This window comes from Lycorma delicatula, chromosome 1, assembly GCF_047948215.1.
Source record: "Lycorma delicatula isolate Av1 chromosome 1, ASM4794821v1, whole genome shotgun sequence".
Classification (NCBI taxonomy): Eukaryota; Metazoa; Arthropoda; class Insecta; order Hemiptera; family Fulgoridae; genus Lycorma; species Lycorma delicatula.
Genome location: NC_134455.1, coordinates 262,817,574 through 262,838,744, shown reverse-complemented (window position 1 = coordinate 262,838,744; position 21,171 = coordinate 262,817,574). Strand labels below are relative to the sequence as shown.

The window sequence follows — 21,171 nt, the reverse complement described above, 5'->3', positions numbered from 1 at the left end:
GAAACGTAGTCCTAAACCAACAATGATTGGAAAATATTTCAAAGAAAAATATTCTCTGCAACCTAGAAATAATTCTTCAAGCAGTGGGAAAAAGAAAGAAAATGAGGTTGCAACAACATCAAAGAAACCCCAATCAAAAACAGTACATGCAAAAGTGCAAATTGAAAAATGCCCATTAAGGCATCTGTGAAGCTAGAAATTATGCTTTTAGAAAAAGAGGATTTTGAAGTCCAACAATAGAGCCTACAAAGGCATGGAGGCCTTTAAATGAGAGGACTTTCCCTCTCATTCAGCCCCTAATGCACTATTGGAGGTATTGTGGAGTCAGGCAGTACCTGTCTCCCCAGCCCAGGTTAAATTTGTGGGAAGCAGCTGACTGCGGGAACTCAGGCAGGATCTATGATCTGGGGCTCCCCCAACTGTCTTTCTGCCTGCACCTTATGACATATTGACTAATAATACTATAGTTTATGGAAGCATCCACATTCACAACTTCTGTAGCAGAGGATTCACATAAAAACCTTCATCCAGAAGAACCTTTTTCTTTGGAAACAAAGAAAAGGAAGAGCATCAAGCAGAGTGAGACAGAAAAGAAAATCTAAACTAAGAGCTTTAGACCAAATCCAAAGTATCTGGTGATAAAGAAGAAAGCAAGGTTTTTTTCTAAAGTTAGTCCTTTCATGATTGTTCATGAAATCGTAGAAACTGCAGGAGGACCTACAAAAGAAAGCAGGAAGACAGCTATGGGCTTGTTTTTGGAGACCGTCAATATCCTAGTCATTGAAAGCTATGAAGATATGACTTATCGACATTGAAGTTGTACTACATGGTACACTAAATACCTCCAAGGGAATTGTTGTGGACAGGAACCTTCTAAACTGCACAGAAGAAGAAATCATCACGGAGCTTCACGAACAAGGAATTGTTGCATGTCGATGTTTGAACACCCAATGGAACGGAGAAATTGTACCTTTCGTGTCATATGTTTTAACATTTAACAAACTTTAGTGTTTTGAGAAAATTAAGGTTTGCTTCCATAGACTTGATGACTTCCCGACTCCATTGAGGTGTTTAGGTTGACAGAAATTTGGACGTACTGTGGCAAGATGCACTAGGAAATAGATCTGTCCTGTGGTGTCCCTTATATCCGAATGAATTCTGCAAGGATCCGCCAGTTTATGTTAACTGCCATGGACACCATTCTGCTAGATTGCGAAACTGTCCGATCTACAAGGAAGGTGGTATAGAAAAGTATAAAATAAATAGTCATGTAGTGTCCATATCAATTTTTTTTTAGTAACTGTAATATTTATACCTTATCATATTGATTATTTCTTTTTAGTAATACTGCTTAAGCTTTTTATTTCATTTACATAAAACTAGTTTATTGATTTTTGGTGAGTTTAAATAGTAAAATTTCCTTTATTATTATTTTTTTTTTGAAGTTGTAGGGGCATCGACTGTTCTGCCCATTAAACTTTTTTCCACATCAATATAAAAAATCTCTTGATAAAATCACTAGTGACATAGTCTAAAGACTAGTTTTGTCATCATAGATCATCCAGAAATAGACTTGTTGAAGAATATTAAAACCCCAAATAAACACAAGATGACAAGTGTGTAAAGGACCCTTGCCACTTTAAAACACCTAATATAACACACTAAAAAAAAACATTTCAAAATATGTTAAAGACACTTAACCATTTCTCAAAAAATATTGTCAAAAAACAATCAAAACCAAGCACAATTAGTTCTTTAAGCACATATAATTTCTTCTTAAATTTTATCGCCTAGGTTTACCCTCAGACCAACCTTTCTTCTTTCTTTTTTCATCTTCCTGAAGGTCTTGATGTTGAACTCCGGGATATCAGAGGATTTAGAGATAGATTATTCTGATTCTCCGTAGTAAATCACGAAGAATCTCCTGCTGCCGGCATCAGATGACACCAGCTCCGACGGTGCGGTCAGCAGTGCATCATAGTCAAGACTCGATGCACTCCCCGCTAGAGTGAGTGGGGGCAGCAGAAAGGCTCGCCCTCTCGTTCAAAAGCCTCCATGGTTTTGAAGGCTTCATTATTGTTTATTCAAAATCTTTACTTCTGATTTCGCAGGTCTCTGAGAGAGGATTTTTTCGATCTGTACTTGAGCTTCAATCTTCTTCATTTTGGTTTCGCTTTCCTTCACCTTTTAACCGGTCGAAGTTTCATTCGTCGGTTGTGTAACAATCTTTTGTTTAGAAACATCTGCTACTTTCTTCATCGGCTTTATTTTTTTTTCGATGAGTGAGGAACTTCATTTACGCGAAGTGCCGGGCTGGTTAACAGGTTCCACTAGATGTTACTAAGAGAGCATATGTGTGCCTGCGACCTACCGAATAAACTTCATAACTCATTGATCCTCTCGTTATGGGGCTGGGCCGGTAATTAAGCATTATGCAGCCACGGCAGGTGCCTTTGAGCTCGAGAGTAAAGGAGTCCCCGTGCTTCATTACAGACGCCCATCTTCACAAGCGTGGGCAAACGGCGGCTCTGAAGGGGGCTGTCCTTCACCTCTTCGATTTCCAGCTATTGATGTCTTCTTAGGAGTACACTTCTCAGATCATCTAGTCCTCGCTCTATTCTCGTAGTTCGGACTCTTTGATTCTTAAAATACTCACGATGAATTGTTCCACTGCTTCCCATGCCTTGTATCTATCTAAAGAATGGGGCCCAGAACAGACCCCTGCGGGACGCCGTCAAACATATTGAATTCCACCTCGCCATCATCAGTCATGGTTCTTAGTTCCCTGTCTCACAAGTAATTGTTCAGCGTGGTTACAATGTATTCGCTTAAGTTCTTTTCCTTCACAGCGTTCAGTATCACAGGCCACGGAACGCTGTTGAACGCGTTTTTAACATCTAATAAAATCATCAGCGGGATTTTCCTAGTTCGACGAATTCCCTCTGCTTTGCCCTTGGCCCAAGTAATGACATGAGTGATAGCATCCACAGTAGCTGTAGCTCAATGGCGGATGAAGCCGTACTCTCTAACAAAAAGCCACCGTGTAACTCCTCCTCATCCTAAACTCTGTTAGCCAGCATCGTCTCGTACAGTTTCCCAATAGTGTTGATCAGGCAAATGGGCCTAAATAACATGTTTGGTGTAACTGCGCTTTTCTTAGGTATAAGGATCAATCTGAAAACATAGGCGAAAAATAACAGTTGTAAATGCCTCCAATTCTCGCTCTGACGAAACTACGCTCTTTCAGAACGTCCCGCACAGGTAGGTGCGCAATCGGCTAGATGACCGCACCCCGATTCTCAGAGACAACCCACTCCAGGGTTGTGGCGAGGAACGTAGAGCTCAGATACATCGCAATATCAACGCCCATCTCCAAAACATACCTTGTCAGCAGGTCGAGCGCCAGTGCCGCAAGGTTCATATTAAACTGAACAATTTTAATTTCCATCAACAAGCTGAGGTACGCCCAGTCCTCCTTGTTATTTTCCCTAATAGTCCCCTTGAGGCATGTCACTGCCAATGCGGTGCCTCTCCGCATTGCACGTAAAACACTTCGGTGTTTTGCTACATTCAACAGCGTGATATCCGTCGCTCCCGCAATTAAAATATACAGCCTTTCTGTCTTCACCCCTACAGTTCCTTGCCAGATGTCCTGCTTCTAAATATCGGTAGCATCGCAGGGGGAAATCAACAACTTCTACTCTACAGCTCACAAGCTCGATCTTCGCCCTTCCCTTTTGTACGATGGGTGTAACAATCAGTGCCGGGAGGCGACATACCGCCACTCTGGTTTCTCCAAAACCCGGTCTAACTGTCACTCTCCTGTTAGCCGACAACTCCTGACCGGAGGCCGCAGACAGCCCCTGTAAGATCTCACCAGCTGTATGCTCTTCTCTAAGTCCCGTATCCGTCCGTGGTCTTCGAGAGAACACAGTTTCTTGCCAACGGTAAAAGAAGTACTAGCGACCATTCTCCTCAGATCTTTCACCGCTACGCTAAGTTCCGTTTCTAATTCTTTATACTCTTCTTTATGTTATCAATATTCTTTCTCAGGTCTTTCGCCAACCGTTCAAATCTGCTAACAAGAACCTCTAATCCAAGGGTCACTTCCTCCTCCTCCTCCGTAGAGGATTGCCTCGCTTTCAGCCTTTTTGTCCCTTGCCTACCGCCCAAAGCAGGCCTAGGGGGAAGGCCTTCCGGCTGGTCAGCCGCCAATGTCACACTGGTAATAGCTTGACAAGCTACTACCTGTAGCTTGTCAAGCTATAACCAAGATCGCCTGATCTAACACGTTCAGATTTTTGAGTCATTTGGGGATGGATGAAAAATATTGTGTACAAAACAAAAATACATTCTCGTAAGAAATTACTTGTCCGCATTAGCAACTTAAGGACCGCCCTGAAGAACTAAAAAGAGCAACAAAAGCAGTACAGAAGCGTGCCAAAAAATGTGCTGAAAACGTGTTTTATTTTAATTATAAACTGGTACATATCAATACACACTTTAGTTACTTCGGTTTTCAGTGGCACACTTAGGTCTAGAGTACTGAATAAGCACAAAAGTTACCCCCTCATTTATACTCCGAGAATTTTAGTACGTTTTAATTTCACAGAGAAAGCCTTAAGCAGGGCTAATTGTTTCGCGAGCTGAAACTTGCGAACAGACCGTTTTCTGATCGATGTTTGTATGAACTTTTTTTCTTATTTTTGGGTATAGTATCTTCTCCCGAAAGTTTACCGAGGAATTTGGAATCACCCTGTGTGTATGTATATATATATATATATATATACGATTTCACTCAACAAGTTCTGCTTTTAAAAAACGAACTTTATTTTATGCAATCAACATTTATAATTCATATTCGCTGAATCGTAATATATTAACTGTTTAATATAATTGCTATGCGTACATGCTAACAAATTATATTATTGTTACGTTTGGCGTACATGCTAATGTAATACAAAAATACGACAATAAGTATCTACGATTTCTATCCGTACACAGAGAAGTCTTATACAGAACTAAGGAATAATTATTTGCTAAAGACAAAGGCTGCAGCTGCATTGCATTCAATCAGATGGTAGTTTTCCTAGAATTAAGTGAAAACCGCATGCACGTGGCTTATGAAATGCAATGCTTCATAACCTATATATTTATCCACAATCATACGTAGAGTGATTCAGAAGGAACGGGGAATAATTTAGGAACTGATTCTAGAGCTTGAAATAACAAAAAAAAAAATCATACAAACATATGTCTGAAAACGCTTTGTTATCGAGTTATGGCTAGCGAAAAATTTTGCCCGGATTTCAGTTTCCCCGGTAAAATCAGGTCATAAGAAACTTTTAAGGTGTTATGTAAGTGGTAAACTTTATGGTTTCTTATGTTTTTTAACCTGAAATATCGAATACAACAGGCTCTACAACTGTATCTCCTGTAGTTTTCATGATAGCCCACATAAAAAAGAAAAATTTGGTGACTATGAACTCGTTTTTAGGTTTGAAGTACAGTATCTTTGTTAAATGACTAATAAATACATAAATTTTATTTTCAAAACTTGTAGGGCTTTTGAAAATTGATGTAAAAAAGTCTATGAAAAAAAATCCAGTTTTTAAATACATCTAAATATTACTATGTAATATATAGTGAAAAATGATGAAAGAAGGAACTAAATAGAACTGTGCAGTGAAGGAATGTGGTGGAGAAATGATTTTATATAATGTTTAGTTACATTCCAATGAGGAATATATAAAAATTGTTATAAAAGCAAACTATAAAACAATGAAAATGAAAATATAGTTGTACACTATACAAAGATAATTATTAAAATTATTCAAGAGAAGTAGAAAATAATACTACAGATAACCTTAGCAGATTTCCAACTGCGATCTTTTGGTATCTTGCCATTTGGAGCCAGAAGAACCATTACAGCTGCTGTAACATTTGTAACAGCGCCAGGGGGAGAACCGAATGATTTTAGTTCTGTTAAGTTAGCTTTGTTAAGGGTATTCAGAGCTTCCTAAAATAAAAAGAATAAGATTAAAAAAAATTTTGAACTATACAGTCACTATTATAAATTAATACTAGAATATAATTTGATGATTCACTTTTATTAATTTACAGTTCATATGTTATTGTAATAAATATCTTCACTATCATAAAACTATAACCATTTTAATAGAAACTAAGTTTTATATTTGAGGCATTTTCAATATTACATGGTTTTATTATGTGAGGATTTTTTTCTGAATGTTTGGATATTTGAATGTAATAATAATAATTCAATAAGAAATATTACAATAAAAATAATTATTTTAATTTTAAATATGGGTAAGCCTACTTAGATTTCTGTCCATGTGAGAAAATAAATTTGAAAGGAACACATGTGGAAAAAATCCTATATGTTGATAAAAATAAGAAAAGAAAAGCATAGAAATTCCTAAAGATATTACTACTGAGTATGAGCTAAGGCTGTCTGGATTCAGCAATATTGATTATTTTTTACTGAGACTAAAACAGATACATTTGTGTAAAATTTAAAATCATACAATTTTTTCAGATCATTTTTAAAACTACATCAAATCATTTTAGAATGCATTAATGAAAATTTTCAAGTAATTTTATCAAAATGACATCAGGGTATGTATAATTATGCTTTAACATTCCAGTACTACACAATGATATTAGTAACAAAAAAACATCTTTGAATTAGATAATGTAATTTTCTTTAACTGTTCTTCCATTCAAATTATTGAAAAGGAACTTTCTATGGAATCAGTGGGAACTTTCTCTAGATATTGTAGAAGAATCAAAAAAATTGATGCATATGGTAAAAATTGTATGAAAAAAATCTATAATAATCAAAGTGAGAACCTCCTCTTCTTTTGAATCTGAAAAACTAAGCATAAACAAAAATAGACCTTTTCTTTGTATAACAATAATTAAAAATAACAAAAGAACTGTTATAACTTGCTTTTTTCATAAAAAATATTTAATATATCAATTTATGTAATGTATTGTAGTCTTTTTGTTGATATTAGTAGGTATGACACAAGCATCAGTGACATTACAAACTTGGCACTAACATAAATTCATTAAATATATAAATGTTAATTAAATTTATTTTTTAAATAGTATAAAAATGTACATGTTTTCTTTCATTACTGAATGTCAGTTTGAAATTAAATTATTACACTAAACACAAAACAGAATGATTAAGTACTTTTTTATTACTTATCGCTCTTAGCTAGTAGTTTTCAAAGATACCTTCATCTCCAGCTGCTTATCTTAAAAAATATATATAAAAATATTGCTTACTTATGAATAAAATATACGGTCATATAATTAATAACCTGTTCAGTACATACTGAAATATGTGTTCAAATGTAGTTGTAGTTGGTACAATTAAAATAATTTAAAAAATATACTAGTTAGAATAACAAACATTCCATTTTATAAAAAATCTTGTTATTCTAATTTCAAAATGTGTATAATCAAAAATATTTTGAATTTAATAATCAATTTTATGTATAATCTAATGGATTTCCAGTATGTACTTGTTTTATCAGCTATTATGTTTGAAATCTAAGTTCTAAAAACTTATTTGTCCATCAAGTATTGAAAAAAAAAATTTCATTACATTACTCATCACCCATTAAATTGTTTTGGAAAAGGTGTGTTGATAATATTCTTGTAGTTTTTAATTTCTGCATAGAATATGAAAATGTAATGATACTTAAGAAATACAATTGTTAGTAATCTCTAATAATTTAATGTTGAAATATAATCAAATAATGATTATATGTAAAATTGAAACCAAAATACACAGGTTTCAATCTACAAATGACACTATTTAGAATATAAAATTGAATTTGATTATAATAAGAAATATTTACAAACAAGATTTGGTAAAACAAACAGATTCTCTAAAAACCAGTCAATAAAAATTCTGAAATTTTTATTGAAATTTTATATTTTTATTTTTATTTTTTTAGAAAGGTAATAGTGAAATTTCCAATGTGGCAAAACATTCATTGAAAAACAAATATAAATCACAAGCTGTGAAAATAGTTTTGATGCAGAAGTCTGTAATAATTACAAAAAATTAATACATTAAAAAAAAAAGTGTTGTATGTATTTGAGGACAGTTTGAAAAGTGAGATAAATGATGCATAGATATCAGCACAGTTAACAACATTGTTTGTCGTTTTCTTCCATTCTTGAAATGAAAAAGTCCTAAATATCACTTCAGTGTGGTAAAAAATTTGTATTAGCCAGTTTACTAAACACCTCAGATTATGATAAAATGGAGAAAAAGAAAGTTTGTGCAGCTGTAAAATAATACTTCATATAGAAAGTTATATGCAGGTCTTGGTTAGTCTGCATCATCATATAAAACTATTCATACATGGGTTGTCGAGTTTAAATATGGTTAAACAAGCAATAAAGATGAACAATAGTGTGCCCTAAATGAAGTGACTACCTAAGAAATGATCACAAAAATTGGTAAAATCATTTTGGCTGAACATATGAGGCATATTCATAAAGTAAGGATTGTTTGGTTATTAAAAAAAAATTAACTTGCAAGAGAAGGTATTTACTTACAATTTTAGTTTACTATATCTACATTACTTTTCCACAAAATTGCCATTCACTTCTAAGCACTTTTCATAACGCTGCACCAGTTTATTTAACTCTTCTGCATAGAAGTTTGCCACCTGGGAACTGAACCAGTTGACAACAGCAGTCTTGAGTTCCTCGTCGTTTTTATACTATTGTTCACCAAGCCACTATTTTAAATGCAACAAGAGGAAACAATTGCTAGGTGCAAGATCGGAACTATATGGAGTGTGGTCAAAAAGTTCCCAACAAAAATCTCGAATCTTCTTCTTGGTTAAGGCAGTGATATGAGGATGCGCCTTGTTCTGAAGAATTACAACAGAGAGTTTCACGTGTTGTTGATTTTAGATCGCACATTTCAGTTTGGTGAGCATTTTGCAGTACAGATTAGCTGTAATTGTTGATCCAAGTTCCATGAAATCAACCAAAATGACACCCTTTTCATCCCAAAAAAACAGTAGCCAACATTTTTCAACTTGAGTACAAAATTGCTTAAAATTTTTTGGTTTTGGGGAAATTGAATGGTGCCACTGCATTAACTGTTGTTTTGATTCTGCATTGTGGTAGGATATTCACGTCTCGTCACCTGTAACAATGTGGTAAAACTAATCATCTCCATCTTATAGATAATGGTCCAAAAATGCTGATTCACTTCACATTCTTTGCTCTTTGTGTTGGTCGGTGATCATTTTTTGTACCACTTTGCACATAATTTGTGATATCCAAGCTTTTCTGTGACAACTGCGTAGATAGAGGTGAGTTCAACATGCGGAAATACATCAGCCAAAAGACAAAGTCGATCACATCGCAGTTTTTGGTTCACTTGTTCAATGATTTTGTCAGTCTGAATACTGCACCTGCCACTGTGCTCTTGGTCATGCACATTTGTGCGGCCATTTTCCACAAATATACCATAAATATTTCCCATACTGAATCCTGCTCAATACAAGTTTCATATTTTTATAAGACTCCTTCATGTGAACAGCGTATGCTAGTGGTATTGATGGGTATTTATTTCCAATGTGAAGAAGACCAGGTTTCAAACTAAGCTTTGACGAGTCAATAAAAAGTCGCCATTTGTCAGTATGATACATATGTCCCAAAGCTTCCAGTAAAGAGTCCACAACATTACAGTATACTAAGATTTTGTACTAAGAGAACCAAATGTTCAAATTCTGACTGTCTGTCACGGAAAGCACTTATTTTAGTGTTTGTTATAAAAAATGCCATCCTTTCAGTTTTGCTAGTTTCTGCTTGATTATTTGATAAATTTAGAGCATGAACCAGATCATTTAATTCTGACTGATTAATTAAATGGGATTCAGGATATCTATTTTCTACAAATTTTGGATTTCTTTCTTCATTGTCTGATATGTCAGGACAAGATTTGACATTTTCATCTTCATCTAAGTTCCATGTTTCTGGTGGTACTGGAATTGGGCGGTCTAGGCTATGCACTGGCAGCATGCCAGAGGGAATATATTTTTGATTGTATTTATGTTCACAAAATGCTATGCTTATGGAGTTCATAGATGATACTACCTGAAAATAAGAATGGTAGTTACAAAAACCTAAACCTGATAGAAGAATTCTAATTTCATATTTGAAATCAGCATGAAAAATACTACAAGAATCAGTATTCACTTTAATTTAACAAAATCATTGTTGATCAGTGTAATTATAGGACAATAGGACCCTGTACTGTGGAAAATAGGTAAAAATAATTATTATTAAATAACAATCTATGATCACCAGTTCAAATAATTTCACAATTATCTATTTTGAAAAATAACATACCTGGGCTGCAATTAGAGCAGGTTCAGCTTTCAGCAGGTCTTGTTCACAGTCTTGTTGCTTTTTACTTACTTCTTCAGCGATTAAAGCAACCTTTTTTTCCTCTCCATCGGCTGTATAATAATTAATTCTAATAGTGTTTAATTTAAGCAAGTAATTTTTTAGATATTTAAAATTTTTACAACTACATAAATATTATCATCCTTCAAAAGAAATCTGTCCAATATTAAAAAAATTATTTAAAATAGACATTTTTTACTGACTTTACTCTTGATCAGTATATTGAATGTGAGTTTATTCAATGATAATGAAATAAACAATACAGTGGCTATGAAAGGATATGAAAACTGTATCCTTGCAAAATATTATTTCACAACTAGCAACTGAAATATTTCATAGAGTAGAATTCTGGAAATTTAAAACTAATGAAGTAAGGACAAAGTGCTAATGGCTGAAGACACATTAATAAATAATTTATTCCCATTTATCAAAGCGATAAGAATGTAAACTTTCATTGAATGCTGTTGCTTTTATTAACGGTTAGTTAATGAGCATTGAAGAATAATGCCATTTATAATTCATAAAAAAATAGGATTTTTATTTATTCACTGATGTCTAAATACAATTATTGTATTTTTTTATAATGAAGATGAATTTTACAGCATTTGATCAGGATTTGAACCTAGAAAATTTCATATGAAAGCTAGAAATATATTACCATTCCTCCATAGTGACTGAATGGTATACCAACAAAAGCATTATTTACCATCTGATTAAATGTCATGAGCCATTGAGTTTGAGATTAAATATTTTGAAAATGTACTGTCAGGTTTTCATTAAGTAAATATAAACTGATTTCTATGTCTTTTATTTTTACTTTTTTATGAAGATGTGATATAACTCTTAACTACAAATTTTAGTTATAGGACTCGTTGAAACTATTGACTTCATTACAAATACGGTATTAAAATTTAAGGAAGGATGAAATTATAGAAATTTCTTGTAATAATTTAGTTTATTCATCCTACAGGAAATCCTGTTAAACCTATATGTTAAATAAACATAGCGTAGAGTTCTAACCCAAAGTTCTAACACCAGTATATTTACATTTCCAATGCACTGTAATTAACAAATATGCACCAAAAATGGTACATAGTGCTTACATTTATTTCCTACTGAATTGTGATTTTGGGGTAATTTTTCAGACAGCCAAAGGTTATTTTTAATGCAGAAAAAATAATCAGAATTATTAACAAATTCAGAGCCAGCTAGTCAAATACAAACAGAATTTCTAGTTGTTTTGGCTGCTATCCCTGCTTTTTTATATCTACAACATTTCAATATTTGTCAAAATAAAATTTACAGGATTTTCAAAATCACATAATTAAAGAATGTAACACAAACACAAGTTATGCTTTCCTCAAAGATAGAACATCAGCTTACGTGCAACTTTTATTCAGGTTTGAAATTATTACAATAGGCTTCCTAATATAATCAAAGGTATAATATAACTACTGAGAATTTAAAAGAGTAGTCTATTTTGAGTTTATTTTGCTTGATAATTGTAAAGACTCAATGACTGATATCTATGAAGGTCTTAGTGGTTATTTTTTACTACTACATTTGTTTTGTTTTTAAAAAATGTTTTATATAAATGTACTGACATGCTGTTTGCCTAGGATACATTTTCTCCTTCACATGTTGTTAGGTGACAATAGATATTTAAATAAAAAAATAAATGTCCATTCTGTCCATTCATACTGTCCATTCTCCTTACAGTATTCTTCAACAAGAAGGTAAACATAAATGATAGATTGATCTGTTTCATACTTTTTTTATAACATTTTCTTTGAGTTATTTACAGCCTGTCCATTAGTTTATAATATACATTTTTTTCTGGGTAAACTCAAGTGAAAAGTAAAAGAGAATTATAGCAGTCAACTCTATTGTGGTCTACATTAAAGAAGTGCTCAATAAATTGAAAGATCTCAATATCTTGATAAACAAAGTGGAATGTATGGATGTAAGAAGATTAGCCTATAAATGGTTTTGATCTTATTTAAACTGTAAAATTTGAAACGTTAGAGTTAATGGAAAATTAAGAGAATTGGGAATGATCAAAATATGATGTCTCTTGGTTCAGTTTTGTCCATATATATATATATATATTATATATATATATATATACTTCATTTATATAGAAATTACAGAGATCTGTAATAGAAATAATCTGCAATAGAAACTTTATATTTCTGGCTAACCAATTGTAACCCTTTAAAATGCACAGATTTATTTCAGCTAAATCACGTTCAGTGATTTAACTTAAATAAGATGCTGGATGTCCATAAACAGAATCTCACTGAATGTGTCAACTCTAATGTTACTTATTTTATTTAAGAAAGGGTACCAATAGGTAGATTTCTTAAAACATCATAATGAAATTGAGAAAAACTTGTCAAGTAATCAAGTAGAATCCATACCTTGGTTTAACATTACATCGTTTATTATCATGGAAAGGTCATATATACGAGGGTAAGTCAATTATTATCTGCAATTTAATTATATTTTTGTTTATGTTGGTAGTACTGTCATGTTGCGTAGATGATGCATGTGCGGTTTATTTGTTATGTCTGTGCAGGTTTGATGCTGCTAGGTTAGTTCAATTATCGCTGCCCTGCCGTTAACCATGGCTTTCTGTTTGCACCAAAGAAGAACAACGTTCAGTGATCCGTTTTTTGTGGTCGGAAGGTGTATCAGGGGCCAAAATTCACTAAAGACTTTTGGTACAGTACGAGAACAGTGTGTTGCCGCAATGGAGTGTCTACGAATGGATTGAAAAATTAAAAAATGGTTGCACAAGTGTTACACACGACGAAGGAGCCAGACGACCATTTACCACCACAAATGAGGAAAACATTCAGCGTGTACATGACATGGTTTTCTTAGATAAACAAGTAACTACTGATGAAGTGACACATTGTCTGCAAATTAGTCGCGGCTCTGCCTATGAAATCATCCACAACAGACTTGGGTTTCATAAAGTCTGTGCAAGATGGGTCCCAAAACAATTCACACAGTTGCATAAACAAACACGCTTGGACATCTGCCAAAAACATTTGGATCGCTATGGTAATGAACAGGACATCTTAGGCAGAATCATCACTGGTGACGAAACATGGATCCATCGTTGCAAGCCAGAGAGTAAACGGCAGAGTATGGAATGGAAACATCCAAATTCGCCCTGCAAAAAAAAGTTCAAAACCCAACCATCTGCAGGAAAACTGATGCTTACAGTTTTTTGGGACTCACAAGGCCCAGTACTGGAATATTATGAGGAAAGGGGCATGACAATAAACAGTGCACATTACAATGAGATGCTTACTGCCAAGTTGAAGCCTGCAATTCGAAGCAAACACCAAGGACTGCTGTCAAAAGGTGTGTTGTTGCACGACAATACCCGTCCACATACTGCTGCCCACACTGCTGAAACGCTCCAGAAACTCAACTTCGAAAGGCTGGCTCATCCTCCATATAGTCCTGATCTTGCCCCTTATGACTACCACTTGTTTGGTCCACTCAAAGAGGCATTAAGGGGCCGTAAATTTACCTCGAATGAAACAGTGAAAAAAGCAGTACATTCCTGGCTCGCAGCTCAAACAAAAACCTTCTTTTATGAGGGCATCAGGAAGCTTGTGCAAAAATAGACCAAGTATGTTGAAATGCAAGGGGACTATGTTGAAAAATGATGTACATATAAATTTCCTATTTGTACTGCAATAAAATTTATAACTATATTGCGGATAATAATTGACTTATCCTGGTACAACCTAAAAAAATAAAATATTGAATTGTGTAAGAAAGTTTTATTTCTTGAGAAATTTTGTTCTGAGACAATATTCATAATCTTATATGGATTTCATAAATTTTAATATGGCCTGATTTTTTTTTTTTTAGTTTAGTAAAAATAAAATAAAATATTCTCTGTACTCAACAGAAATGTATATATATATATCAAAATGATAAATACTTAAAATCAAAAATAATACACTGTAAGAGAAAGGGATCATTTTTGCAGTACAAACATACTTATCAGATTATAAAGTTGTGTAGTCTCACATGATAGTATAAATAAAATGGCATAAAAATCCTTTTTAGGAGTATATTAGAGGGGCTATTATCGCTTACCGATAGCTTTCTCCCGTGAAACTTTCTCAGTTTCAACACCTACTATTTCTATGAGAGCATCTGCAGCATCATTTTTTACTTTCAGTTCTATTTCCTGTATTGCTAGCTTGGCTTTTAAGTCATCCACCTAAAAAAAAGGATACTCTATTACTGTGTTAAAAAATTCATTTATTAATACACTTTTTGTGATATCTTGAGTAGTACTGAAAACTATTTACTTTTAATATGTCAAGTCAAATTTAATATAGCATTTTTAACTAACAGAAATTTTAGTTGCTTTTGTGATCATTTTCAATATCTTGTGCTACTGTTTTACACTCTGACATCAACTCATGTTGTTGCTTACAGTTTTTGGGAGTAAAGAAGTATTTACGATGAGGCTGAGACATTAAATAGATTTGAACTGCAGCTGTTCTTTATTACATTAGAGGACAACAATGTAAGACATTCAAGATGTCCGTATGAGGCCTGCAGCAAAGGCAAAAGCTGAGCTAAAATATCACCGATGTAAATGTCGACCAAGGCATTTACATTGGTGGCATCCCAACCAAGGCCTGGCTTATTACTGTGAGGTGTAATTCGTTGATGAACTACAAGATGACTCCCATTAAAGCCCATCAGGTCTAGGAACCTAGGGGGGGAGGGTGGCGACCGGAATCATCACAAGCTGGGCGTCTTTCCCTATGGGGGTTGAGATGTTCTTTATTACATCCCAGTGGCTGTTGCATCATGGCTCATGCCAATGATGGGTTGCTGCTGGTCGAGGGTAACTCACGTGTTGAGATAGAGCTCAGAGCAACACAGACGTGCAAGGTACTAAGGTTGTGGAGTCTTCAGCATAAAATGATTTTCAGTGTGGAAAAAACACTATGATGTTTCTTAAAGGTCATCTAGCCATCACCTGTGGATTGTGATGGACGGCTTTCTGATTAGGTATGTTACTGTTCAGAAATATATGGGTGTCATCCTTGATGAGAGGCTTCAATTCAGGGAGCACCTTCAGTTTGTCACAAGGAAGGATGCCTCCTTTGAGAGTCATCCAGCCCAACTGGGGGTTGAATTATCGTACCCATGGTATTCTTTACAAAGGTGTCTGCAAGGCCATAATGTTGTATGCTGTACCCATCTTGGCTAATCGTTTACAATTCCAATGTTATAGAAACATTTTATTGCAAGCCCAGTATCTTCTATTGTTAGTTGTCAGAGGCTACAGAACTGTCTTGAGAGAGGCAGTCTCTGTGATCGCTGGCAAAAACCCATTGACATTTTAGCTAAGGAACGTAGCAAGTGGTATATTTCTAAGAACGGAGGCTTTCTTATTTCTGGGCCTGTGCGAAAAATTGAAGACAAAGGTTTTGACTCTTAGCAGGTTAGGTGGAACAATTCTTCTACATGTCCTTTATGTTTGTCCCCGATATGAGGCTGAACATTCCAGTGTTGTTAGGGAGCTCAAGAGAGTAAATTCCTTTCGTGATCTGCAAGACAACTGGAAAACTTGCAGAGAATGGACTATCATGGCTGGCTTCCTACGTTTCCTTGCCCTGAGCAAAACGACTGAAGGGGTGTAAGTAGAGTAGTACCCTGGGTGGCTAGGGACCCCTGGACAGTTGATTGGGTGGAGGTAGGTGGGTTGGCATCGAGCCATGGTTAGTCAGTTAAGTAATGGTGATTACTGTTGAAATGTTAGCTGTCGGTAGAACAACGACTACACTGCTGAGGGTATGGATAACCATGCAGCAGTGAGGTTTAGCGGATTCTCGATGATGGAAGTAAATGAAAGTAAATATCATGCACAACTCTCTGCAATGGAGCTGAGTGGGAGTAGGAGGTCTGTCTACCTCTCCCAGGTAGGCCAGACCAGAGTCCAAAATGAAACAAAGTCAGGGGTATGAACTGAAGTTGAGTTCATTAAGGGAACTAGGAATAAATTTTGTTGTTGTGAACAACATTTTTGGTGGTATGTTATTATACAATTGCCTCAAAATTTATGAGACATTTACACACAAATTGGCTCTATAAAATGTAGAACTAGGCATGTGGTTTGTGCTTCTGTGAACAGGGTTAGCTAATTCAGAGAGAAACGATGTAGGTATTTGAAGATGTTCGGATGAGGACTGCAGTGAAGCCAAAAGCTGATTTTATAAATCACTCATGTAAATGTCTACCAAGGCATTTACATCAGTGGCATCCCAATGAGGCTTATTACTATGAGATGTAAAAAAGTTAGAGGGCGAAAGACGAGTCCTGTTAAAGCCCATCAGGGCTAGTTTCCGGGGGGGGGGGGGGGTGTCAACCACAATTGGGTGTCTTCCCCTATGGGGTTGGGATGTTCTTTATTACATGGTTTTTATGTTTGTGAAATTCATAATAATCAAGTATGTATGCAAAATATCAAGATTTTTAATGTTAGTTAATTTGTAACATAATGAATAGTTAACATCAAATACTATTACAAGTAGCCAAATATAGGTTAGTAAAAAGCTTCAATTTTATTTCAGAAACAATTGTTATACTTACATAAAATTAATATTTGGTGTGCAGTCCCCTATCACTATGTAATAGGCCCCCTATTTTCAATAAAATGACATATAATGTAGTTTATTGTGACTCAAACCAAAATTTTATTGTTCTTTTATGGGGAAAAAATGAGAATTCTGATTTCAGTAAGACAGCATTATCTATCATACTAATAATGAAATGATGGTAACAATACAAAAAATGTTTGATTACTACTTTATCTCAAAATACTTGTGGCTGACTAGATGTTTACTTATAATATGGTACCAGCTCTTTTCCTTTGGAGATAATTAGAAAGTGTTATTTTTCTGAAAAAAAACTATGCATTTTTCTTCACATGACTGATGAAGGAAAAGTAATGTTGAAAGTGAGATTTCTAACAATAGTTAGCAAACATCATGAAACGTGAATGGCAAATATTTATGTAATAGATAAGGTTCTGCAGTTTGATTAGAGGAAATCACAGAATATGTTTTGAAATTAAAGTTGTATGTGATCAGAATATGACTGTAGTTGTCTTATTTTAAAAAAAAACTTTATCAAGATACTGGCTATAATTTTTGAAATGTTCTGTATTTCACAGGGCACTGTCTTTGCTTGAATTTTGTGTGCAGTGCTTTGTCTCAATATTTAAGTAGTAGAACAATGATGACCTTGATAATATTTGTTTTTTGATTATTAGAATACACTTTTTATGAGAGATCAGGCAATTTTTACATCTGACCCAAAGCAATGAACATAAAAACATTAAATTACCAACTACAATATAAAAATAATACAATAATAAAATTAATTAATTAGCCACAAATTAGAACTAGTGTAGATTTATTTTCAAGATTTCAGCAAAAAAATAGATTTTGAACTAATAAGAAGTTAATATAAAATTATGATAACACTGAAAGTGTTATTCAATCAGAACACTTTAAAAAGTAACAGTATAAAAATTCAACACTCATTTTGTTATTGGTTGACTTTAGAATGGCCATTCAGATATCAACCTATTAGAAGTTAAAACTTTAATTTCCTTACCTGATCTGCAGTACTCTTCAATTTTTCCAATCCATTTTCTAACCGATCAACTTTCCCAGCAAGTTCAGTACTTTTCTGTTGTAACAGTTTTGAATAAAGAGATATTTGTTCAAGAAATGACTTAGGTGTGGTATAGTTATATCTTCGTTCACTTTGAAGGTAAACACGTGAAGTGGCATTCACTTGAGTATGGACATAGGCCATAAATTTTGACACTGAATCATGATATTGCTCCTAAACAACAAAATTTCTAAACTTACATTTAAACGCAGAAATAGTGTTCTTAAAATCACTATGTAACCATCATTTTAATCATCTAAGTCAATTTCCAAATAAAGATTAAAAAATGCATGTAATTATATTTATTAATGATAATTAATTTTATTTTGCAAAAATAAATCCTAGTACTATAATAACTTGATAAAATTAAAAATATACCTTTATGTGCCAAATTTTTTTTCTAAGTATTTTATAAAGTACATTTCTTTTCCAAAACATATTTCTAACATATGAATCATTCTTTTATTAAAAAAATTAAAAGCTATAAATATTAAAATATATGAAAAGCAAATCCTTTTTCAGTTACGTTTTAAGAATGTTAATTTTTAAACACTAAAAAGCAATGAAATGAGAATTTTCTTTTCCTTTATTTTAATTTTTATATTATCCAACTCTTAAATGCAGTTTTAATGCTTAATATCTGGTTAACTGTTAATTTACTTAAATAAATTTAAGTTAATTAAAATGGTTAACTGGTTACCTAAATACTGTGGTTGGTCTGTCAGTGATAATGTCTGTTGATGGTTCATACTTTAGCCTTGTTCATTCTTGAATTAGTTACAGTACCTCCATTTTGGGATCTACCAGTAAAATACTGTTGGGTAGCTTTCGTGGTGTAGAAAAGAGCAATATACAAGGTTTGTAAAAAAAATACACATAATTATTACAACTTCCAATAGTAATCTTTATTGACTCTTCAAAAGTGATTCTGCACTATTCCCATGCTGTATAAGACCTATTGTCACAATTTTTTTTTTGTGTTGGTACACATGAACCTAACATATGTTTACATTGGTAGCTATATTGAATGCTTAACTTATTGTTGGCTATCAAAAAGTTTACATGTGTTTTGGTTTGGTGCGATTTTTACCTTGTGTAAAAAATGGAAGAAAGAATTTGTATTAAATTTTGCTTTAAGAATGGAATTAAGCGAAGTAGCACATTGGAAATGTTAAAATGTTGCTTTTGGCAATTCTTCTATGGATAAAACAAGCAGTACAAATGGCCTCTTGTTTCCAAGACGGCCATGAAGATGAAAATGATGAGTGCCCTGGACATCTCACAATATCAACAACTGATGACAACATCAAAAATGTGAAGAAAATGATTATAGATAATCGCAGAATCACTATTGGAGAGTCAATAAAGATTCCTATTGGAAGTTCTATGGTGTTTGCTTGAAGAAATCCAAAGAAAACTCCTGGATTTAAGGTGAAACAATTCATGGCAATTGCATCATAAAAATGCACCTGCTCACACTTCACAGCTTGTTTGTGAACTTTTGGCCAAAAACAACATAGTTAGATACTTCAGCCTCCATATTCATTGGACTTGGCCCCCTATGACTTCTTCCTACTCCCCAAACTGAAAAGAACCATGAAAGATGACGTTTTGCCAACACTGACGGGATAAAGACAGAATCGGTGAAGGAGCTAAACACCATACTGAAAATTGCATTCCAGAGGAGCAAAAAGAAAATTATTGTTTTAATTTGATAGCTTCCTACGGTATAAAAACAATCATTAACTGTTTAACTTTAAAGAAAACTTTGAATTTTGATACATTGTTTATTTTGCCAATCAACAAAAACCACATCACTTGAAACCTGTTAAAAATCTTATCCAAAGAAAGAAGAGATGTTAAAGTTTCAAAGCCATAAAAATAACTGATCATGTATTTATTCTAATGGTAACATCTGAATCAATTATTTTTAATGAAGCAAATAATAAAATTACTTACAGGAAGAACCTCAAGTTCTTGTAGAAATCTTTTAGAAACTGAAATAAGTGCTTCTTGTGGCCATTCATGAAACCAATTAATAGAAGTTGAGTTGACTAATGCAGGAAACTTGCGAGCTCGTACTCTAAGTGTCGATCCAACAGGAGAGAAACAAAGAACAAATTTAAGTTGTCTTCGCACTCTATCAATGAAAAATTTCCAGCAGTTCTCTCTAGTATCCAACAATCCAGCTCCCTTAACCTGTTTAATGATTAACAGTAGAATCAACAAAATGTAAAATAGAATTAAAACCAGAATCACAACTAGGTACTGCTAGTTAATCTGAAGATCTTTGTGATTTCATAAATAATGAAGTTTGTTTAATAATGAAGATAATGAATCTGTTAAAGTTTTTTAAGTCTATTGAACAATAAAGTTAAGTTTTAAGGAATATCAGCTCATCTAATTTTCATTTTACATTTTGTCAATTATACAATCAACTGGATGTCCACAAATCGGTTAAAGATAGAACTAAGTTTGAAAAAGAATAATTCGATTATCAAAATATTTAAATTTTTGAGAATCTAGGAATTAGGCAATTAGATTACTGAAGGGCAAGGGATCTTGAGAGTATTCTACATCATTCTGTCTTTAACTGATTAACAGGAAAATGCTAAATGTGATTGAATATAGGAAAAGGAATTGCCTAGGACATTATATGAAAAGAAGGCTTGGTGAATGGAAGGAAAGGAAGAGATTTCAAATGATGGGATTATGGTAAAGGGAAAATATGCTGAAACCAAAAAGGTTAGCAAAGGATAGAATAAGGTGGTGACTAGCAGTCGTAACAGGACTTGCCCTAATGGCAGCACACTATGAAAGAATTGTTTTTTAATTACTTTTGGAAATAGAATGTTTTTTGAAAAAGTATAACTTAATATGAGCAAATTTCATTTTTTTTTTAATCCTCTGGGCCAAGAGAAGTTAAGAAGCCTAAGGGGCAAGCAAGCACAAAATATTCAACACTAC

The 21,171-nt window shown here is 33.7% G+C and overlaps 1 protein-coding gene across 1 annotated transcript in view; it reads right to left on the bottom strand.

The window, feature by feature from the left end:
* Positions 1-21,171, bottom strand: part of Dhc93AB (Dynein heavy chain at 93AB) — a 493,152-nt gene that overhangs the window by 122,706 nt on the left and 349,275 nt on the right. The window contains exons 52-56 of the mRNA XM_075354875.1: positions 20,164-20,403; positions 18,145-18,378; positions 14,599-14,725; positions 10,417-10,526; positions 5,867-6,019 (exon numbers count right to left, since the gene is read on the bottom strand). Of these exons, the coding sequence (XP_075210990.1) occupies positions 5,867-6,019; positions 10,417-10,526; positions 14,599-14,725; positions 18,145-18,378; positions 20,164-20,403 (864 nt within the window). The remainder of the gene's footprint in view (positions 1-5,866; positions 6,020-10,416; positions 10,527-14,598; positions 14,726-18,144; positions 18,379-20,163; positions 20,404-21,171) is intronic.